Source organism: Elephantulus edwardii, unplaced genomic scaffold (assembly GCF_000299155.1).
Source record: "Elephantulus edwardii isolate Elephantulus edwardi_28Jun2011 unplaced genomic scaffold, EleEdw1.0 scaffold00276, whole genome shotgun sequence".
Lineage (NCBI taxonomy): Eukaryota > Metazoa > Chordata > Mammalia > Macroscelidea > Macroscelididae > Elephantulus > Elephantulus edwardii.
The window spans coordinates 417,417-442,525 of record NW_006400026.1 but is presented as its reverse complement, the minus strand read 5'-3'; the positions used below and the strand labels follow the sequence as shown (position 1 = coordinate 442,525).

The 25,109-nt window shown below is 35.8% G+C and overlaps 1 protein-coding gene across 1 annotated transcript in view; it reads right to left on the bottom strand.

Moving 5' to 3' along the window:
* Positions 1-1,174: 1,174 nt before the first annotated feature.
* The window catches only part of LOC102847022 (V-set and transmembrane domain-containing protein 2A-like), a 39,000-nt gene continuing 15,065 nt past the window's right edge, over positions 1,175-25,109 (bottom strand). Inside the window, exon 5 of the mRNA XM_006900194.1 lies at positions 1,175-1,421. Within this exon, the coding sequence (XP_006900256.1) occupies positions 1,345-1,421 (77 nt within the window). The 3' untranslated portion in view covers positions 1,175-1,344. The remainder of the gene's footprint in view (positions 1,422-25,109) is intronic.

Below are 25,109 nucleotides of genomic sequence, written 5' to 3'. Positions count from 1 at the left end.
ATTCAATTATCAGCAAATAGCAGTGATAAAGTTTTTAAAAAATCATAAATGTAAAAAAAATAACACTTTTAACCATAGTAAGAAGTTCTTCCATGAATTTGGGAATCATGGTGACCTTATCACTTCAACCATATTCACCCCAAGTAAAAATTTCTAGCAACATCTCTTTTTAATGATAATACAAGAATAGATGTTTATACAGGAATAGCCAGAGTTGTTATTTTTCAGATCTGAAAGACTCTCAAACTTTAAGAACCACCAAATATGAAAGGAACATAGCAAATTCCAATGCAGCATACATATAATGAAATTAATTCATTTATCAGAGGTGAATACAATGTTGAATTTGGATTTCCTTAAAGGAAGCATAAGACAACAGAGACCTGTGGAAGTGAAACTGTACAGTACAGAATTCAAACAATATATGAATTATAATGGAAAACAAAAGCTTTATAAAAAATTGGATTTTGGCCTGCCTGACATTTAGATATTTATATGTGTGTGTGTGTATAGATATATATATATATATAGATAAAAATCAGCTTGCATGAGTGCCATAATATATCTACTTTAAAGTTATATCACATATACTATAAGCAATTTACAGATTTTGTTAAGTTTGCATATACAGGAATTATGAAATGAATTACTAGACATGGAAATATAGAACACTGGAAATCATCTAATAAGAACCTCCTTGAATTAACAAGGATTGGCCATAATCAGCATTTACCACCATTGAACAAGATATTTGAAAAAAATAGAAAGTATTCAATCAAAAAAATGACAATTAAAAAAACACAACACAATCCTTTGTTGTTTCTTGTTTAAAATAAAGTCCTCTACATTGGCTTGAAACGTTGTTCTTGTCCCAACACAGGCATTTTGTTTGACCAGAGTTTGCTCTGTATATTTAAGAACTCTATTTGATTCCTTGGGTGAGAGGGTCTTTGAATGAATGGTTTCCTTAGTAAATATTTACTAGACAGAAAACATTCAGGCCAATCCCTGAGCAGTCAGTGAGATGATGCCTTGAGTTGCAGAAAGAAAAGAGGTGGGGAAAAATCTTGCTGTTGGAATTATGTCCTGTCGCATAACAATAATTCACTTGAAATAAAAAGATCATTGATTTGCGAAAGAAAATATCAACAAAACGTGTGACAGCCTCTTCGTTTATACTTCTTGAAGCAGGCGCTCCTTGTGTAGGTAACTAGAGTACAGAGGGTGCAGGGTGGTGCTTGACGTTTAGGGTCAACTTTGCTGTCTGCTCCGTAGAATTTACAGGCGATTTGCTCTTTGCTTTAAGAAGAGAAAGTGATATTGGAAAAAAGTCAGCACTTTAGATTAAAGCAAAGCACCCTTCACAAAGCCACAAACAAGAAGCAGGACAGAAAGTCCATGGCTTGTAGCTATCCTCGCACCTGCGGAAGAAGTTATAAGATATTCGCTCATCTTGAAGATTTCCAATGCTCCTTATTAGGTTGTTTTAAACACATACATATATATATATATTTAATTAGCTCGCCTGCTTGGCTCTGGTGCTCATGAATGTCTTGGCATGCACTGCAAATAACAACACATACAAAGTATTTCAGTCCCAGGAAGTTGGTCTTTTTAGTTCTGATTTCACATAATGCCTTCCTATGGCTGGGAATAACTGAGGGACAGATCCAAATTCTTTTCTCTCAAGTGATTCCTTAAGGATTAATGTGGATTGCCATTTGATAGTCCCTACACTGGAACCTAAAATCTAAAACTATATTTTCTGTTTATTACTGTGTAAGCATGAAAGTACATGAGCGAGCTAAAATAAAATTGAACCCAGCACATTTTATAAGAGTGTGGACGTGTTTTAGAGTGAGTGCATTTGGATATGTTACTTACTTTTAGAGCCAGATGTTTATGAAATGTACATACTTGAAGGCTGAGGAAACATTAACACTCTCAAAAATTAGGAATTCTGACAGAGCTCCAGCGCTAAGTAAGTGAAAGGATTAACTTGCATTTTTTTTTCATAAATTTTGCCCTGTAAACTCCAAGTACAAGCAATGTAATAACTACCTTTACATACTTATTTATGTATTTTATCCAATAAACTCGTAAGTAACAATATATTAACTAATTTTATTTACATGTAGAAATACATGTAAAGTAAAAAAGGTGGACTTGTGATAAGATTCAAACTATGTAATTCTTTTTAAATTATAATGAAAGAAAAGCTGGATGAATTTGAAGAGAGTAAAAGTGGAAGAATTTAATCTCTAAAATATTTCAGATTCACATCAATGATAAAAACTGATGCAAAACCATGCAGTCCATACAGTCATGCCAGCGTAAATATGTGGGAGTCCTAACATGGCCATTTAGGAGATTCATGTTGCTATTTTCCCCCTGTTACATTACTTCAGTATGTTGGCATTAATTTACTTTTGTAAAGTGAGCTATTGATTGAACAAACTGTCTCCTGACAGCCTTATAGTGATTGAAGATCCAGGAAGTTTGTGGTTAGTCTCTAGAGGACATTCTTTCATTACAGCTTAGTGACAAGTTTCAAAATGCAAACTGATATCTGAGTCCTTGTATAGATCTAAGTACAGCATCAGGCAAGGAGAACATACCCAATCTATATGGAACCATGCCCCTTAGTTTTTCAAATGAAACTGTATTCTTAGAATCTTTGAAGAGAGATACTTTAATCAGGATATATATAAATATATATGCCTTCTAGTCAGAACTAACTCATAGCTGACCCTCTAGTAAGTTTTCGGAGGTAATTAATTCCATAGGAAGATATAGACATACATGCATAGATGTAATCATTATATGGCTCTTTAAATAGCCAATGACACTTGATTTGATACAAAATATCTAGATTTTTAATTAAAAATTTATAAATGCTTTAGGAAATAAAAGTGGATAAAATAGTTGTTTTGGTCTTTAAATTCTGAAATGCTGGTTTCCCTTACAGTCTGGGCATGACAATGATCTACATTTTCTGAATTTGTGTCATTTGTTGCTCCCTTCACAGGAAATTACTGGCCTCACATCCCTAGAAAATAGTTCATGTTTCATCCAATATTTCCTATAATATGAAGTCTAGTATGTGCAAGTTAAAGCAAACATTATATAAGTGTTCTAATTAGAAAATAAACTATTAATGTACTAATTATAATTTTAAGGCTAATAGAAATTTAAAACACCATCAGATATGAAATGTAGCATTGCAATATGGTACTTTGTTACAGGCTATACCCAGTCATCCATCTAGACACAAAGATTTTCATTAAAATTTAATTCTGTAAGGCAGGTTATAGATAAAATGTGGGTTTTTTTAATATACAGTAAATTGGTATAACTATTTTTCATCAAATAACTTGTGTTTATCCTTTACACATAGTTTGTGTAATGGATATTAAATTTTGAGAGGCACATATTAAATACATAAGCAATATGGGCATGTAACCCCAAAGCCCTTCAGACAAAATCTGACTGTTTTGTGGTTTGTGCTGTGTTATTTTGACAAATAATTGTTTTAGCCATGTTCATTCAAGTTCCATCTGTATTAATAATATTAGTACAATCTTTCTAACAGTTCCACCTGTATGAATATTGTTTCTCAAAGTTTCACACTCTGTTGGACAGAAACTTCATATTTTGTAAAAGGAGAACACTGCTGCACACACCGGAATCTCATTTTACTTTTGGAACATTTTATTTTTGTACAGTGAGAGTTAGATTAGAATAGCAGCCAGGAGCCCCAAGAACTCTAATTTCCTTTGCTGCCTATTGCATTTCAGATTTCAAAGGAGATACTGCTACATTTTCTAAAATGAGCACAATGACTGTTCATGTGTTACATTTTTCGTATTAGCATGTCAGATACTACTTTTGAACAGGAAGCCTCCTTTACTTTTATTTGCTTTCTTTTGCTTTATGTACAGGCCAATCAATATAACCTATTACACCTCTTATTTAATCACAACTTGTTAATTAACTTTGACCCTCCATGACACTGTTGTCTGCTGAGTCCGTTCTTACCAGATGATTGTAAACTATCTCTCCTCCCAATTACAGAATTATTTTGTTTTTGTTTTTCCTATGGCCTAAGTAGACTTCTAATTAATTATATTTTATTTCTCTGATGAAACTATATACTCATTAACAATAGAGGTAAAAATTTAACATTTTTTATTATTCTAAATATCAAAAACAATGCTGAACAGTTTTTAGACTTTCATAAAAAGTATCCCACATAAACTACCCTAAGAATAAGAAAAAGAGATGCTCTTATCCCAATTATGTGAAGGAAAAGTGAAAATGGTCACAAGTATAGATGAAGAGTAAGTAGTCAAACAACTGAGATATTTATTTTCAGATGCCATTTCACAACATCCCTTTACTTTGATGAAATGATAAAGCTTTTAAATTTCTTCTTCTTGCGTAAAGACATTCATGCTTTCGTATATGAAATTCCACATGGCTTTGAAAGAAGACAAGATATTAGCGGGAGATATTTTCTAATTTGCAAATGGAAAAGTTAAAGAAGTCCTCTTAGAAGTCTAAAAGTAAGGAATTTTTCTTCCTTTTCTCACCTCACATATGCTAGCTTGTGTTGATATTTCCTACTCTGAGATGAGGACAAGTAACCATTTCTCCAGAGGATGTCTGTGACAAATGAGAATTTGACCAAGAAGAGACAAACAAAAAAGCAGAAAGAATATTAACTATAATAATTGTTTTGTAGAATAACAGAAAAAACCATACACACTTTTAAAATGAAATAAAACACAACACAATCAAACACGTAAAAGTAATGTTTGAGATCTTAATATCTCCAGCAATTAGGCTACTGGCAATAGTGCTTCCATTGTCTTCTGTATATCTGCTACTGTAACTTCTGTGCTTTCCTATATATTTGCAGAGGAAGTTGTTGCCATGGGGAAGTTATTGCCTCAACTACTTAAATTGAGTGGAACTTCCTGCCAAGAATATCCACAGTAATAATTCCCCTTTTTCTTGCACCTGGTTCTTTTCATCACTGACAAATGGACCATTGCCATCAAGCGGATCCCAACTAATGGTGACTCCATTGTGTTATGGTAGAACTAAGCTCCATAAGGTTTGTCAAAAACTAATTTGAAAGATTCACAACTCCCTAGAAGGGGGTTTCAGTGAATCAGAATGGACATGCTGTCTGTGGATCTGATATTTATTTGATTGCTGTCTATCAGAACCAAGATGGTGCCGGGGGGCGGTCTTTTTTTCCCCTGATAGACTTTTGGGTATACTGGAGCCTCCAACTCTTAGGTTAGCCACTGAGCAAGTTAACTGGTGACACCACCAAAGAACTGCTCCATCAGTGTTGTCTGCCTTGTATATATGTACAGAGATTAATGGTGGCTCAGTCCATAGAGATTACCACTGCTAACCCAAAGGCCATTATTGGATATTTTCTCTTGTTGAAGCTAGTGTGTACAAGGGCTATAATGTTTTGTGTATATACTATGTGTCAGGTAATATGCATTATGAACTTTGCATATATGGCTTCTGTTAATTTTCTTGATAAACAGCTATAACAAAATGATTAATCATTCTTTTAAAAATCAGGAAATTATCTCATTAATATGAAATAACTCAGCCTAATTTACATGAATAATAGGTTGACTCAATGTTACTCAGTCAGAATCAACTCATAGCTGATGCTCCAGTGGGTTGTAAGAGGCTAAAATGCACTGGAAGAGATTGCTCATCTTTCTCCTGCAGGGTAGCGGAACCTCATGCCTTTGGGTTGACAGGACAACAGTAATGCAGTCAAGTCAGCATAGGCTTCTTTCTGAAATTCCCAATTTATGCTAAAGTAATATATATGAAACTATTATTTCAATATATGCTGATCTTTTCAGGGGAAAGGAATCTCTCTCTCTCACACAAACACACACACACACACACACACACACACACACTGTTGTCAAGTAGGAACACACACACTGATGTCAAATAGGAAGAGACTCATAAGTTACTCTTTACTGGTTTTCACAAACTGTATATTGTATGTGAGGAGATTGTCCATTTTTCTCTCAGAGAGCTGCTGGTAGATTCAAGCAGGTAGAGAGGCATGACCTTTGGGTTAACAGTACAACTCTTTGATAAACACAAAAGTGTTCCCTGAATATAAAATACTTAGAGAAAAATATTTTATACATTTCTCTTTTTCTAGATTCTGAACTTAAAAAAAAATATTTGACCTAAAAATAAAAGCATCTTGGTTTTCCTGCATACTAAATTTATTTTAATCTTTATAATATATCAAATGTTTTCTAATATAACATTACTTAGAAATGTTTATATCATAGACTTACAGAGATTAAATTTTCTTCAGAATTGATTAAAATATATGGGAGAGCAGTGGATCAACAATTACTCCAAAATTTGACTCTCCTTTCCAAGATTTTATCTTTTTCATCTTTAGAGTGTAAATTTTATAAGTCTGGGACTAAGGAAGGGTAAAATGATGATTTAAAGTGCCACTAATAGGAGCTCTGGTGGCCTAGTGGTAAGAAGTTGTCCTGCAATCCAAAAGGCACGAGGTTCAAATCCATCAGCTGCTCCGCAGGAGAAGAATGTACAATCTCCTCCTGTTTTATTAACTGCTTCTGAAAACCCACTGGAGGATCAGCTATGGGTTGATTCCAACAATAGTAACAGGCAATCAGGTAGGCTTGCTATCAGGAAAGAAAATGTGAAATGAGTATTTCACTTACAGAGCTAAGTGGAGAGTTATGATCTCTACAAATTGGTCTACTTAATTTTTATTGGCTCCTTAATTATTTGCTTTCTCTTGGCTTTGAGCACTTTCATACGGATTCATTTACTATCTGAGTAAAAGTTTGGGTTGATTTATGTATGGATAACAATCACTCTTGAGGGCATGTCTGCAACTACAGACATGATTCTCCAGACTTTTTCACTTCTTGTTTGAGTGGAATCCAGAAGTGAGAAAACAGTTTTTCTCCCTCTCTGGGTTGACTTTCTAACTCTAAAATCTAAAATTGAGTATTAATGCTTAGCATATGAATAGGAGACAATGGTCTCGGTCATAGACTTCTGGCTTTCCATTGATTCTCAGACCATGTTACTTGAGTAAAATAAAATCCCCATCTGTGGAGACTTGTTTATTGCTACACTGCTGAACAAGATTTGGCAGAGCTCCCGCACTAAGATGAACTAAAAAGAAAGGCCTGGAAATCTGCTTCAAAAATCAACCAGTGAGAAAGAAGTGTTCCACAGCAGTCTGGGATTGCCCAGTTGAGGGGCTGGCTCGACATCAGTTCATAACAAGAAGCCATATAAGAACCAACCTAAAAATGGAAAGAATCCAACATAATCTAAGAAATAGTCATGTAATGTTTGTCTATAAAAATGACAAGGTTATAAATATCTTAGTGTCCATTACCACTTCCTTCTGACAAATTTATTTAGTACAAATGTCAACTTTCAGAAATGAAAATATCTATGTGAGAAAATTAATGAAGCTTTTAATGCAAATTTTACTCAGGTTTGCACATACTAAAACAATTAAGGAGAAAGGTCAGATAATAGGATATTTTTTATCCTATAATTTTTTGAGAAGAATGCATTTTTTATTAAAATTCTTGTGAAACAGTGCCAATTTTTCCCCCAGAAATATTTTTTTTAGGAGGAATGTATTTCATTTTGATCCGATATATAAATAGCTCCTTTTATTATGCCCTGGCTTGTTGGCAGCAGCTGTTTAAATTTCCTGTACTGCTTTCCTTTAGTCAGCAAATTTACAACTCCATTCTAGTTATGAGGCCTCTGATTATAGCTAAAGGAAAAAGTACAGTTGTCCAAATACCAAGTTTTAAACAATAAGCTACCCAGTGATACCTCACTTACCAACAATAGTATCACACCTTTTTTAAATTTTTAATAATATTTTTATTTTATACTGGTTTACTTACAAAGCTCATATACATTGTTTTTCATACCAGATCCAGTCATCATAGTTTTTTTTTAATTTTTTTTCTCTTCTCTGATACAGGATATGGTCTTTGCAATCACTTATTATGCATCAGAGAGTTGGACTATGACTAGGAAGGATAGAAGGAGAATTGATGCCTTTGAGCTTTGGTGTTGGAGAAGAGTATTGAGGGTACCATGGACTGCTAAGAAAACAAACAGATTCATCCTGGAGAGGGTTAAACCAGGCTGCTCCTTGGAGGCAAGGATTCTGAGGCTTCATCTGACATACTTTGGTCATGTTGTAAGGAGGAACCGATCCGTGGAGATGGACATCATGCTTGGGAGAGTGGAGGACAGGCTCAGGAAGGGAAGGTCCTCTAAGAGATGGATTGATTCGGTGACTGGAGTAATTGGAATGAGTGTGTCAGAGACAATGAGATTGGCACAGGACAGAACAGAGTTTAGGGCTGTTGTACATAGGGTTGCTATGAGTCACAAGCGACTCGATGGCACATAACAACAACAACAACAACAACAACAACATAATAATAATTAAAGAATGGCCATGAAGAAGCAATATAGCTTCTCCTTGCTAAGGCTGTAATGTACTTTAAAACAGTCTATTTTCATCATATTTAACTCTTTCAACTAAAAGATAATCTTGGTGCAGATGTAATGATGATAGTAGCTGCAAATCTTTCCTGAAGATTTATAATTTCTTTATCACTTTCCATGATCCTGTAAGATTACTATAATAATTTTATTCATAAGGGAATTTTTGACTTATTATTATTTTTAATGAAAATTTACAGAGATTTTTTATTTCCATTCATTCACTCTTGCACTTTTCTCCCTGCCCACCCTTCTCCTCCAGTTCGTTCTTCTCTTTGAAAAGTAAAAGAAAAAATATTTCATTGTTATACAATCTCTCCCTGCAAGTCCACTCTACCATATAACCTTCATTCTGGATTCATTTCATGACAATAATACCTAATCACACATCCCTTTTAAACAGTTCCCTCTCTCATCTATTTAAATGCAGTACACATAATTTATCCCATCTTAAGTTGAAAGAGGTTGTGTAGCTTGTTCTAATAAACTCAGTCAGTTAGTGGTAAGGCTAATATGCAAAGTTCTGTTTTACACTAGAACTCAGATGTTATCAATTAACTTACACCACAATTTTTTTATCTAATGATTCTTCATCAGCTATAATATCCCTAGTACCACAACCCCATCAAAACCCAGCCTGGACTTCTGGCAGTTCTCTGCTGATGTACTGTTCCAGTCGTTTTTGGATAATCTTCAGTAGAACCTTGCTTGCATGTGAAATCAATGATATTGTTCTGTAGTTTCCACACTCAGTTGGGTCGCTCTTCTTTGGGATGGGAACAAATATAGACCTCTTCCAGTCACTTGGTCAAGTGGTTGTTCTCCAGATTTCTTGGCACAGCATGGTGAGCACATCCAGGGCAGCATCGGTTAGCTGAAATATGTCAATTGGTATACTATCTATTCCGGGGGCCTTATTTTTTGCTATTTCCTTTAAAGCAGCTTGAACTTCTGCCTTCATCACCACAGGCTCTGGCTCAAATGCTATTTCAATAAATTCTTCTCTATCTGCCAATTCCTTTCGATACAATGACCCAGTATATTCCTTCCATCTTCCTTTGATACCTCCTAGATCATTTTACATTCTGCCTAAAGCATCCTTGATTGTAGCAACTCGAGGTTTAAATTTGTTCTTCAGTTCCTTGAGCTTAAGAAATGCTGAACGAGTTCGGCCCTTTTGATTTTCTGAATCTAGCTCCTCGCACATTTCATTATAATATTTTGCTTTGTAATTCTGAGCTGCCTTTTGGAATCTTCTGTTCAGCTCTTTAGTGTCTTGGATTCTTCCTTGTGCTTTGGCTTCTCTACATTCCAGTGCAATCTTCAGAGTTTCTTCTGACATCCATTTTGGTCTTTTCTTCCTCTTCTGTCTTTGTAATGACCGTTTGCACTCTTCCTGGATGATACATTTAACATCCTCCCACAACTCATCTGGTCTTCGCTCATTAGTGTTCAAGGCCTCAAACCTGTTCCTGAGATGATTCTGAAATTCAGGTGGTATGAAATCAAAGTCATATTTTGGCTCCTGTGGATTTGGTTTAATTTTCCTCAGCTTCAGCTTGAACTTGCATATGAGTAGTTGGTGGTCTATTCCATAATCAGCTCCTGGCCTAGTTTTCACAGCTGATATTGAGCTTCTCCAGCGGTTTTTTCCACAGATGTAATCGATCTGATTCCGATGCATACCATCAGGTGAAATCCATGTGTATAATCTACGTTTATGTCTCTTAAAAAACGTATTTGCAATGAATAAGTCATTGATTGTGCAAAATTCAATAATTCTATCTCCAGCTTCATTTCTGTCACCAAGTCCATGTTTTCCAATTACTGATTCTTCTTCCCTGTTCCCAACTTTTGCGTTCCAGTCGCCCATTATTATCAATGCATCTTGATTGCATGTTTGATCTATCTCTGCCTGTAAGAGTTGGTAGAAATCATCTATTTCTTCTTCTTTGGCTCTGGTTGTTGGTGCATATATCTGAATGATAGTGGTATTCACTGGAATTCCTTGTAAGTGTATGAATATAATCCTACCACTCACAATGTTGTACTTCAAGATGGATCTAGAAATTTCTTTTTTGACTATGAAAGCAACTCCAGTTTTCCTCACCTTTTCATCTCCAGAATAATATATCATATGGTCATCTGGGTTTAGAAGGGGTCGTGGTACTAGGGATATTGTAGCTGATGTTAGATGGATCTTAGCTGAAAGTAGAGAATACCAGAAGAATATCTATCTGTGTTTCATTGACTATGCAAAGGCATTTGACTGCATGGATCATAACAAACTGTGGCTGACTCTGAGAAGAATGGGAATTCCAGAACATTTAGTCGTGCTAATGCGAAACCTATGCTTAGACCAAGAGGCAGTCGTCAGAACAGAGCAGGGCAACACTGCATGGTTCAAAACTGGGAAGCGTGTATGCCAGGGATGTGTCCTATCTCCATACCTTTTCAACCTGTATGCAGAGCAGATTATACAAGAGGCTGGGCTCCATGAGCAGAAGCGTGGCGTTAGGATTGGTGGACGATCTATCAACAATCTGCATCCTACAGATGACACAACCCTGCTCACTGAATCTGAGGAGGACCTCATGCACTTACTGCAGAGGGTCAAGGACTGCAGCCTTCAATATGAACTGAGGCTCAATGTCAAGAAGACAAAAATTCTCACCACTGCATCAGGATGGATGGAGAAGAGATTGAGATTATTCACAGCTTCAGTTTGCTCTGCTCCATGGTCATCACTCTTGGCACCAGTAGCCAGGAAATAAAAAAAATGTATTGTGATGGGAAAATCTGCTCTTAGGGACCTCTCTAAAATACTCAAGAACAGCGGTGTCTCTCTGGAGACTAAGGTGCGCCTGATACAGGCCATGGTTTTTTCAATCACTTGTTATGCATCAGAGAGTTAGACAATGACTATGGAGTTTAGAAGAATTGACGCCTTTGAGCTGTGGTGCTGGAGAAGAGTATTGAATGTACCATGGACTGCCAAGAAAACAACCAGATTCATCCTAGAGAGGATTAAACCAGGCTTCTCCTTGGAGACAAGGATTCTGGGGCTTCGTCTGACATAATTTGGACATGTTGTAAGGAAAGACGTCTTTAGAGAGGGACATCATGCTGGGTAGAGTAGAGGGACAGTGCAGGAGGGGAAGACCCTCTATGAGGAGGATTGATTTAGTGACTGGGGTAATCGGGATGGGTATGTCAGAGGCAATGAGATTGGCACAGGATAGAGCACGGTTTCGGGCTGTTGTACATAGGGTTGCTATGAGTCGCAAACGACTCGATGGCACATAACAACAACAACAACAACAACAATTATTCTTCATACCTAGTGATGATAGTTCACGTTCTGCCTATTCCCAATATATTGCATATTCTGGGGATATGGAAATGTGAGTGGTTTTGACAAAATGGAATCAAGAACAATCTATTCTAGTTGAAAAAAGAAAATACTTTCAAAAATATGTTTTACTACTATTGTTGTGTACCATCAAGTGGGAACCAACCTATAGCTAACCCTCTGAGAGGTTTTCAGAGACAGTTAATCTCACAGGAGGAGATTGCTTATCCTTCTCTCATGGAGTAACTGGCGGATTTGAACCGCATGCCTTTGGTATTACAGCATGGATTCTTACCACTAGCCCACCAGAGCTCCCTGTACTACAGCTACTACACATTTTTACTACTGTTTTTAAGGAGCTCTGCTCGTCTAGTGGATAAGTGGTTGCAGTACCAAAACAAAGGCAGGCTGTTTAAATACACCAGCTGCTCTGGGAGAAAAATGACATCTCCTCCTTTACAATTTACAGCCTCTGTAAAACCACTGAAGGGTCAGCTATGAGTCAGTTCCAAACTGTGCAGCTATGAGTTGAGTTGTTAAGTTTAACATATAAACTCATGACTTATAATTAACATTGATTTTGCTGTTATGTGCCATTGATTTGTCTGAGACTCATTGTGGCTCTACGCACAAAATAGCTCTGAATCCTGCCCTCTCCAGAGTCACTCTCAGTTTCTCCAACACACCTACCTCCATTATCCCCAGTTACTATTTCAATTCATCTTATTTGGGTCTTACTCTCCTGCAATGCCCTCCACCCTTCCAAGTATGCGATCCTTCTCCAAGGACTGGTCACTTCTGGCAACATGTCCAAAGTATGTGAGACAGCTTCATATGGACCTCACCTGATGTTCTGCACAGAAAATAGACTTATTACATCTGTGGTAATAATCCCTGGAGAAACTCAGTATCGTTTGTGAAAACTATGCCAGGTGCTGATTGTGTAACAACCAACTACTCATATGCAAGTTCAAAATGAAGTTAAAGAAAATGAAAGCATATCCTCCAGAACCAAAACTTGACCTTGAGTCTATCACCAGAATTTAAAAACCATCTCAGTTACAGGTTGAAGCCTTGAACACTAATAAACAAAGGCCAGATGATCTGTGGGAGGATATCAAGAATATTATCTATGAAAAATGCAGAATGAAGAAAGAAAAGACCAAAATGGATGTCAGAAGTGACTAAATATTGCACTAAGCCAAAGCGTAGAGAAGAAATCAGAAAGTTAAGAAGCTGAACAGAAGATTTCAAAAGGTAGCTTGGGGAGAAAATACAAAGTAATGAAATGTGCAAAAAGCTAGAGTCAGAAAATCAAAAGGGACAAATTCGCTCAGCATTTCTTTTTTTTGGGGGGAGGGTACAGCTTCTCAGAAAATTTATTAAACCTAAAGACTGAGTATGTCTGTGTAAGAATACAACTCTGATTGTCACTTGGTCTATGTACAAGTTTGACATAAGCATGAGTAAATATTCTGGGATTCTCATTCTTATAATAAATTAATACAATCCACATGGATGAATGTTTTTGAATAGTGAATAAAAGACAGCTGAACATCTTTCTGATATCCTCTACTTTGAATCAAGTTCTAAGATTATCAGCATTTCTTAAGTGGAAAGAACTGAAGAACAAATTGAAGCATCAGGTTGCTTTGAGCAAAATACTGAATGATTCAGGAAAGGAGTACACAGAGTCACTGTATGAAAAATAATTGACCAACACATAAGAATTTCATGAAACAACATATGACTAAGAAACAAAGGTGACAAAAAGAGGAAATTTAAACTGCTCTGAAGGAATTGGCAAAAAACTAGACCTCAGGAATTTATGGCATACCAATTTACATATTCCAACACAGAGATGCAGCCCTAGACATGCTCACCAAGCTGTGCCAAGAAATATGGAGGACAACTACTTAGCCAACTAAGTGGAAGAGATCCATATTTATTCCCATTTCAAGGTGATCCAACATGGTGTGTACATTATCAAACAAGGATTCTGAAGCTTCGTCTGACACATTTTGGACAGGTTTCAAGGCAAGATCAGTCCTTGGAGAGGGACGTCATGCTTGGGAGGGTAGAGGAACAGTGTAGGAGGGGAAGACCCTGGATGAGATGGATTGATTCAGTCACTGAGATAATGGGGATAGGTGTGCCTGAGACACTAAGATTGGCAAGGGACAGAGCAGGATTTAGGGCTGTTGTACATAGGATTGCTATGAGTCGCAGGTGACTCGAAGCCGCATAACAACAACAAATCACTAATACCACATTCAAGTAAAATTATGCTGAAGATTATAAAAAAACCACTGAACAGTACATTGGCAGATAACTGATTGACGTATAAGTTGAGTTTTGAAGAGGCCGTGGTACTAGGTAAACCATAGCCAATGTCAGATGGATCTTGGATGAAAGCAGAGAATACCAGAGGAATGTTTATCTGTGTTTCATTGACTACACAGGCATTTGATTAAATGGATCAGAACAAATTTTGGCTGACTTTGAGAAGAATAGGATCACCAGATTGTGCTGAACCAGTAAGCACAGAATAGAGCAAGGAAATATTGTATGGTTCAAAATCAGAAATTAACACTGTAGTTACCATAATATAAGCAAATACCACTAACGTGTTTGAAAATACTTACAGTTTAGATATACTCCTGCATTCGTTATTAATTGCGAACTTTTATTCATACTATAACTCAACTTACTGCTCTGAAAATTCCAGAGAGAAGATTGTTCAGCTTTCTCCCCAGGAGCAGCTGGTGGATTTGAATCACTTGACTTTGGGTTGGAAGTACAAGTGCTTTCTACTAAGGCACTGTTACTGTTGTGTACTGCTGAGTCAGAACCAATCCATGGTTGGCCTTCCAATGGTTTTTTAAGAGGCAGTAAATCATGTACCTTTGGGTTGGTAGTGCAACTCCTTACCACCAAGCCTGACCTCCTTACTAGAGCTCTCTTTAAGAATTTATAATCTCTGAAAACTCATTGGAGAGTCAGCTTTGAGCTAGTGTTGACTCCATGACAATGATGAGTCATAATACAAAGGTAGATGTTAATTAATCCACAATTTGAATGATCATAGACTCCGTTTTAAGGGTTGCAAACACATGTGGTTTTGTTGCTGCTATGACAACACTGTTGAGTTATGACAGATTTGACTAGGGGCAATGGGAACTGGAATAAAGGAAAACATGAGGACAATTGATGTTGACGTCCTCTGGCCTTGTTACTGGGATTATGCTTTCAAAACACATTCGGATAGCTTCCCCTAAGTGAGAAAATACAAACAAATGGATCTGGGCTTATATTAATGACTACTGAATGAATTATTAGGGGAAATACATTATACATCCTCTGAATTAAGAAAATGAGTAATCAGTTTTGATGAAAGTTTGAACACTCACTAATTAGAGAATAAAGAACGTGTGTGTGTGTGTGTGTGTGTGTGCGCACGCGTGTGTGTGTATCATCAGATTGGATCAGATTGGAACAGGAGGAGATTGATCCTCCTTCTCCAGCAGAGCATCTGGTGGATTTGAATTGTGCACCTTTGAGAAGCTACCTTTGTAGCATAGCTTCTAGCCACTAGACCACTAGAGCCCCCTAAGAATTTAATTTCTCATGTCACTCCTTTTGAATTTAGTTGTAGATATCCATCTCAAGCACCCTGAGAGAATATATATTGTCAAATAAGGAACAATATCTCATATTCTTAAAGAAAAGGCAACTGAGGAACTCTGAGTCCAAAAACAAAAGGCAAAGAAAGAGAAAGTGACCACTGTGAGTAATGGACTTTAATCCACATTATCTCTTGTTAGCCATTACATCTACTTGCAGACTATGTAAATTGAAATGTAAAGAAAAGACTGTTCTATCACTTATGAATCCAGTATTTTGCAAACCTTACTCAGCAGTGTTTGTTTCTGAGGAAAAAGTATGTGAGGAGATAACTCCTTTAAAATAAAAACCAGACTCAATGCTGTTGTGAGTACTTGAACATATACTAATCCTGTGGAACAGAGTAAAATTGCCCACAGAATTTAAAAAGCTGTAAATCTTGGCATAAGCTGACTAATGGAAGCTGTCTGGTGGGATCAGTTGTTGTTGTTGTTATGTGCCGTCTAGTCATTTGCGACTCATAGCGACCCTATGTACAACAGCCCTAAACCCTACTCTATCCTGTGCCAATCGCACTGCCTCTGACACACCCACCCTGATTACCCCAGTCACTGAATCAATCCACCTCAGAGGGTCTTCCCCTCTTGTGCCAACCCTCCACCCTCCCAAGCATGATGTCCCTCTCCAAGGACGTGTCCCTTCTTACAACATGCCCAAAGTATGCCAGTGGAAGCCCCAGAATCCTTGCCTCCAAGGAGAAGCCTCGTTTAACTCTCTCCAGGTTGAATCTGTTTTCTTGGCAGTCCATGGTACATTCAATAGTCTTCTCCAGCACCACAGCTTAAAGGCATCAATTCTCCTTCTATCCTCCCTAGTCATTGTCCAACACTGATGCATAGCAAGTGATTGCAAAAACCATGGCCTGTATGAGATGCACCTTAGTCTCCAGAGTGACACCATTGCTCTTCAGTACCCTGGAGAGGTCCCTAACAGCAGACTTTCCCATTACAATACGTTTTTTCATTTCCTGGCTACTGGTGCCAAGAGTGTTGACCGTGGAGCCAAGCAGACTAAAGTTGTTAACAATCTAAATCTTTTCACCATCCATCCTGATGCAGCCAATTGGTCCGGTGCTGAAAATCTTTGTCTTCTTGACGTTGAGCCTCAATCCATACTGAAGGCTACAGTCCTTGACCCTCTGCATCGAGCCTTTCAGGTCTTCCTCAGGCAACTACATATTTCTTTCACAAAGCAGGTGATGAATTCAAAGCACTGATCTTTTGGGTAGCAGTTGGCCAAGTGCTTTAATTACTGAGCAACCAAGGCTCCTTGGAAAATGAGAGTAAGATATATATACATAGATATAGATATACACAGATGTATATATGTTAAATACGTATATTATCCATAAGTATATGTAATGTGTGTTCAAAACATGTACCTATACATATATAAGGACTCTGGTGGCTTCATGTTAAGGAGCTGTGCTGCCAGTCCAAAAGCACCCAGCTGAACTCTACCACCTGTTCTGTGTGATGAAGGTGGCCAATCTCCTTACATATATTTTACAATCTCTGAAAATTCAATAGAAAGTTATGAGTCGGTTTTGATTCAATGGTACATAATAACATAGATATGTAATACCCATGTGAAATATAAATATATACTATATTTGAAAGCAGGAGTGGCGTTCATTTCCTAAATAATACGCCTCCAGAAACTCTGTGAACTTTGATAAATGTCGATAGTTGATAGTTGTAGAGGGACTTCAAGCTTTTTGTTCATAGGGTCACTATGAGTCGTGCTCAATTAAAAGGCAATCAACAACAACAACATAGGTGGAATGCATATATTATCTACATGACCTCAAAAACAGCCCTTGTTTTCATGTATCTTTTCCAAGGTTGGTCCAAGGGCTTTACTCTCTTCCATAATCTAATGATGTTGTTACCATCCAGTTTACCCCAATTTAGAGTTACTTTATGTACAATAGAATTAAACTTTGTTTCATAAATAAACTAGTAGAGAGAAAAAAAAAGTGCTAAAAATCCACCCAAACCTATAGGCCTGGGCCAATTCTGACTCATCAACATCACTATAAAAGATCCAAGTGTAGCTGAAATAAACTAATCTTGATCATTAAAAAAAAAATCCCTATCTTATTTAGTGAGGCATAAAAATAAAATGAGAATAGTACGTGGTTGACAGTCACCAAACTTCCTAGATACAATTTCTTTCTTTTTTTTTTTTTAGAATTTTATGTAGAATTACATCTGCTGTGATTTCAGATTATTTTATGATTGCAAGTAGCATGTGGTGATTTCATTTTGTGTCACTTTCTTTGTTTCTCAAATCCATCCTTTCATTTTGGCTTAATGAGTTGTGGGTTTGCTTTTATTTTTATTTTTCTACTAGTTTATGTACAAAATTCAAATACAAATTTGAACAAATGCTTTCATTTTCCCTCTCCCTCCGAAACACAATTTCTTGAGTTAAATAAACTCATTATTACTGTTGTCTTTTGCATGTCATCAGAGATGGCTCAAAATTTACTTTCTTATATTCTGTGGTCATCAATAAATGATCAGTCTGCAGTGGATTTCTTGAAGACTGGACAAACTGCCTTAAAAATCAACTAGATTTTTAGTTTTGTTTTATCTCCATAACTGTTTTGCATTATATATAACCAAAACCAATTTTTAATCTCTAAAAATTTATTGTTGAGAGTGAGTGAAAAAAAGCAAGAACAGGTATAAGCACAGGAGACACTGAGAAATTGGCTCAGGATTAGGTATTGCTTGATTCCCTTCTTCAAAGGCCTACAATGAGGAACTGACTCAAAGTCACCTAATAATGAACACATGACAGCAATAGTTGTTAGCTGTACAGTAACACCAAAAATCTCAAAATGCAACTCATATTTTTAAATACACTTTTTTAATGAAAATTTGAAACAGACTGAATTTTTAAATTCTAGCATTTTTCCCCCCTCTATTTAGATTTTTTACTTACTCCCTACTATGGAATTTTAACATTCATTATTTGTGATGCTGGCAAAAGAGAGAATATTGACTCTATAGCATAAGAATTTATTTAATCAGAAATAAAAAAAGAAACTATTTTGAAAATGACTGAAGAAACACTACAATGTATCTGTAAAATACACAGTATAAAAAAAAAAGATGAAACTGGCCTCATAATGTTGTTGTTGTTATGTGCTGTCGAGTTGCCTGTGTCTCACAGAGACCCTATGCAAAACAGTTCTGAATCCTGTCCTATCCTGAGCCCATCTCACTGACTACAACATACCTACCCCCATTGCCCTAGTTACTGTATCAGGTCTTCCTCTCCAGTGCTGTCCCTCCACCCTTCCAACCATGCTGCCTTTCTCTGCGGTGCAGCCCCTCCTGACCGCATGCCCAAAGGATGTGAGATGGAGCTTCAAAATCCTAGCCTCCAAGGAGAAATTTGTTTTCACCTTTTCCAAACAGACCTATTTGTTTTCTAGGCAGTCTATGGTATGTTCAAGACTCTTCTCCTGTACTACCACTCAAAAGCATCAATTCTTCTTCTGTCATCTTTAGTCATTGTCCAGCTCTCTGATGCATAACAAGTAATTGTGAACACCATGGCCCGGGTCAGGTGCATCTAAGTCATTAGACCGATATCATTGCTGTGCTTCTGATCGTTCTATGTTGAAAATTGGCTACATTAGTTGTCTGGGATTTTTAAAAAATATTGTTATTGTCAGCTATTGTTGAATTTATTTACAACTCGTTTGTTAAGAACTCATGTGTTCAGAATAGAATTGTTCCATAGGGTTATCCAAGTTGTGGCCTCTGGGAAGCAGATATCCATCCAGGCTTGGTTTTTGAGGTATTTTGAATATTTGAATTGCCAATCTTTTTGATCATCCAGGAGTTACTTCATTATCTATTATTATTAAAAGTGTTTATTTGAAATACTGAAGCTGTTGTCTGAACAAAGAAAGAGAACACTCTATGGTTCAAAATCAAGAATGGAGCCCATCAGGAATGTATCTTCATACCTTTTCAAACTGTATGCTGTACAAATAATTTGAGAAGTGGACTTTATGAAGAAGAATTTGGCATCAGACTTGGAAGAAGACTTATCAACAATTTATGTTACACAAAAGTGCTTGTTGATCAAGGACTGTAGCCTTCAATATGGAATATCAAGAAAACAAAAATCTTCACCATAGACCCAATAGGAAGTATCATAATGGAGAAATGATTGAAGTTGTTGACTGATCTTTCTCAGATCCACAGTCAACACTCTTGGTACCATCAGTTCAAATCCACCAGTTGCTCCATGGGAGAAGGAAGAAAAATCTTCCATGTGATTTTCTGCTTCTGAAAATCCACTGGAGGGTCAGCTATGAATTGGTTCCAACTCTATGGTACACAACAACAGAGTTATCATTCATGTTAAGTCCATTTTATACATAGTGTTGTTATTATTGGGTATCCTAGAGTCACCACAACTCTTAGTGACCCTATGAACAACAGCTCTGAACCTAGTCCCATCCTTTGCCATTCTCACAATCACTATCAATGTGGTAGTCACTGTGTCAACTGTGTCAGTCCACCATGTTAAGGGCCTTTTGTTGACCTTATACTTTCCCAGCATAATATCTCTCTCCAGGAAGTAGTTCCTCCTGAATATATGCCCCAAGTAAGTGAGACAAAGTTTTGCTATCTTTGTCTCTAAGAAGCACTGTGATTACACTGATTACACTTCCTGTAAGATAGATCTGTTTGGTCTTTTTGACAGTTCATTCAACACTCTTCACCAACACCATAATTCAAAGACATGGATTCTTCTTTGATCTTCCTTATTTACTGTCCAAATTTCAGATTCATACCAAAAATTTAAAAATATCATCATTTGGATACGGTGCATCTTATCTTTTTAAACTGACATCCTTGCTATTTAGAACTTGGGGGAGTCCTTGACAACAGATTTCCCCAATGCAAAATGTGTTTTGATTTCTTTACTGCTGTCACCATTGCTATTGATTATGGATGCAATTTGCAAGTTGATCTATGGCAACTTCTAGCTTTTTTCTCCACCAATGATGATGTTATCTATCAGTCCTGTGGTGAGAATTTTTGTTTTCTTGATGTTGCAATGTAATCTTTGTTTAAGTCTATATTCTGAACTTCTGTAGAAAGTGTTTCAAGTCTTCTGCACATTTTCAAGCAAGATTGTGTCATCTGCATAAAGCAGGTTGCTGATGAGTCTTCATCTAGTCCTGATACCATATTTGTCTTACTTTAACCCAGTTTCTTAAACTAAAGCTCAATTTATACCTTTAGTATTCTAAATTCTTGAAAAATGTTCCCTCTGGCTTTTTTGAAGTAGTCATACCAAGTAAAATATAATCTTATTTATAAATCTTTCTATGGATTGGTTTGCTATGATACACCTAAGCATGCTTGCTTCACTTTGAGCATCCTATAAATTAGATTCCACATGAGTCAGCTGTGATAGGAAAATTAATTGCATGATATTTTTTCGTGGATTTTTCATGTAATTAAGTGATTTAATCAATGTACACTTATGAAGACTATACCTATTAAATTTAGAAAACTAAAAAAAAGATAGATTCTTAATTCTACCCCTAAAGAGAAATAAAATATAATGTGCTTTATGTAATTTATTGATAGACTATATTCTTAGCAGTACTTTATGACAGCATGCATTTTGTATTTGTTTAGAGATATTTTATTTTTTTTTGCATTTCTATATGCATGCATCTAAGTGTAGATAGTATAATTTCATCTGAACTCTATAAAACAGGAACACACACTGATGTTTTGTCTATTTACTTTCTACGTATAGCTTATTTAATTAGCAGATGTTTTATATTTTATATTTTATACATTAAAATATTATTCTTTTAACTTGTAATAAGTTTGTAAATAGTTTTAAAGCTTTTAAAACCTTAGGCTTCTGATTTTACACTAGTCTGATTTTTCTTTCTCTGTTTAGCACTTTATTTGAAGTTTATTTTGTTCTATGTTATAAATTGTGATACAGTTCTTTTTTTGGCATTTACTGATTACTAATTTTTAACCATTTTTATACACATCATACTGTGTATTACTTTACATAGTTTTAATATGTTTCAGGCTTCCTTTACACTTTCCTTATATTTAACTTTTACTTTTGTTCTTTTATTATTCTCTTCAATCTTGAATGTTTAATAATGTTTGTCATCATCTTGGTAAAGAAGAGGAGAGACAATTTCTTAGATCACTTCATGTTCCAGTCTTAAAAAAAACCAAACCAAACATGCTGCCCTGAGAGATACTGTGATTCACATGCCAAGTGGAACTGTCCCTTACAGTTTTCAATCTGAAAGCAGATTGCCACCCATATCTTTTTATTCTGTAGAGTGGTTAGTGAGTTTGAACAATTTCATTGACCTTTTGGTTAGTAACCAAATGCTCAACCACTGTACAACTAGGAATTTTTGTACCAAGTTTACTTAAAATGAATTTTCTCATTTAATGCTTCTTATGGCACCTAATAACAACAACAATGGGCCTTAGGAAGTAAGTATGAGTATCTGAGTTTTAATATGTCAGTTTTGTAAATAAGGACACTGAAGTTTAAAAAACCAAATATTGCAAACAAGTCAAGTAGTAAATGAATAGATGATGAGTGCAGTGTTACAAATCTGAATCTATCTGTAACTGTCAATTATGTAATTTTTACTATATGTTGCTATTCTCATTTTATCTTCTTTTATGGTTTTTTAACAAAATATTTACTTGCCTATGCTTTCTGGCGTATCAAGAATATTTTATAATTTTAAGAATTGAAAGATTGAGTATAATTAAGATATCATCATGTGTGTATAATTATGGTTTCTAAAAATATGTTATTTATTCAGGTCACACAGCTAAAATTCTTAATAATTCTTGGGAATTTTATTTTATTTTTCATTAAGGAATTAGTTACAACTTAACTGGTGGGTGATACAGTGCATCTATATGGAAGAACAACTAACATCAACTAATGATACCATATTGGAAGACAAAAGCAAAGAAAGAGAACTCCTGAATTATACACATAATCAAAAGATTGAAAGAAAGCATCACATCTTTCTTCATTAATTCATTACTTGACTGATTGGTCTTAAAGGACTGGTTAGTTTAGATGATTTACTTTTATTACTCAATGAACAGTAATAACACATAACACATCCAATGATATTCATACTAATGCAAACCATTGTTTAGAGGTTCTCTAGTAAGATCTGATTCTTGGTGATCATATTCACAGCTGAATAAAACTCTTTCTGGTCCTGCAAAATTCTCATAATTGTTTCCATGTTTAAGTCCATTGTTGTAGCCACTGTGTCAATCCATCTCACTCATGATCTTCCTATTTTTGGGTGACCCTCTACTTTAAAAAGAATGATATTCTCTGGGACTGATTCTTCCTATAACATGTTTAAAGCACATGAAATCAAGTCTCACGATCACAATTTCAAAGAGCATTAAGGCTGTACTTCTCACAAGATAGATTTGTTCTTTCTTCTTGTATTCCATAGTACATATGATGTTCTTTGATAACAATGTAAATCAAATTCAGTCATTCTTCTTTGGTCTTCCTTACATATTGTTCAACTTTAAAGGCATATGAAGTGACAGAAAAATACCATGGCATGAGACAGGCATACCTTACTTCTCAAAGTGCCTTTTAACACTTTAAAGACACATTTTCATTGCTTATTTGTCCAATACAGTATGTAATATGATTTTTCCCCACCGTTGCTTTCATCAGCCTTGATTGTAGATCCAAGTAAAATAAAATGAATGACAACTATCTTTTTCATAATGTTGCTTATTAGTCTAAGTGCTTTTGTTTTCCTTATACTAAAGTTTAATTCACACCAAAGTCTTTAATCTTCATCAGTAAATGCTTCAAGACATCTTGAATTTCAACAAGCAAGATGGTGTTTGTTTGCACATTGCAGTCTGTTGTCTTCCTCTAAATTTGAAGGAACATTCTTCTTCATACAGTCCAACTTTTCAAATTATTTGCTGAGCAAATAATTTTTTAATCTTTTACAAAGGATTGAAAAAGTATAGTGATGTTTATAACTCTTATTTACTAGAATTCTGATGGTAAAGTATGTAACACTCCTTTGCTCTGTTTGAATAACAGCCTCTTGGTCTTCGCACAGGTTCTGCTCTATGTGTTGTTGTTGTGTATCATCAAGTCTGAACTGCTCCACATAGCTGACCCTTCAGCTGGTTTCGGAGGTAATACATCATATGGGAGGAGACTGCCTATCTTTCTCATATGAAACAGCTGGTGGATATGAACCATGTACTTTTGCATTGGCAACAAAATTCCTTACCATTAAGTCACCCAAGCATCCTAAGGTTCTTTATAGAATCCTTTATTTTTGAAAATTTAAAGTTTCAGCTTGTTCTTCAGTCTTCTCAGTTTGAGAAAGGTTGACCCTGTTCTTCTGTGTTGTTTTATAACCCTAGGCTTTTCACATTTCATTGTAATCCTTTAATTTGTATTCTTGAGCTGCCCTATGAAAGTTTCTATTTTTCTATTTTTTCCTCCAATTTACTTAAGCTACTTTAAGTCCAAGGTAAAATTTTTATTCTCTATTATGTCATCCATTTTTCTCTTTTTTTTTCTATTCTGTCTTGTTAATGTGTTGCTTCTTCATATATGATGTTCTTGATGTCATTCCACAACTGTTCTGGTCTTTGACCATTGGTACTCAGTATATGACATCTATTCTTGAGATTGTCTCTAAATTTTTATGATACATAGTCAATGTCATATTTTGATTCTCAATAAATTTTAAGTTGAACTTGCATACTGTTACACAGTCAGGCCCTTGTTTTGCTTTGATTAATGATATTGAGCTTTTCTATCTATTGACTCATAGCTTACCCTCCAGAGGGTTTTCCGAAGCTGTGATTCTCATAGGAGAGGACTGTCCATCTTTCTCCTGTGGGGTAGGTGGTGAATTTGAACCACCTGTCTTTGAGTTGATAGTGCAACTTCTTCCTACTAAGCCTTGAGAGCTCCCTACATATCTAATAATTACCATTTATTGGCCTCCATGATGGTATATATAGGCTTCCATGAATTCAGATGATAGTCAACGGTTAGAGGTTTACCTACAGGTACCACAGAAGAAAAGTCAGCCTGCAAACATTATATACCAACTTTGTAAGTAAAACAGTATAAAATTTAAAAAAACCCCTTCCTCAAAAAAACGTATCATGCCCTGAAAACATAATGGATTAGAGTTCTAGTGGGTCCAGAACAAACACATGGATCCAGAAAAGTGAGAAGTAAGTCTGGGAAGCTGTGTTGTATTTTCTTTTTTAAGTGCTAGGATAGCTATATATCTATTATTATGTCTATATCTACCTATAAAATATGCATTGCTGCTGAGAAAGAACTGATTTACAGCTGACACTGCATTGAGTTTCCAAGACTGGAAATTAATGAGAGTAGAATGCTTTTT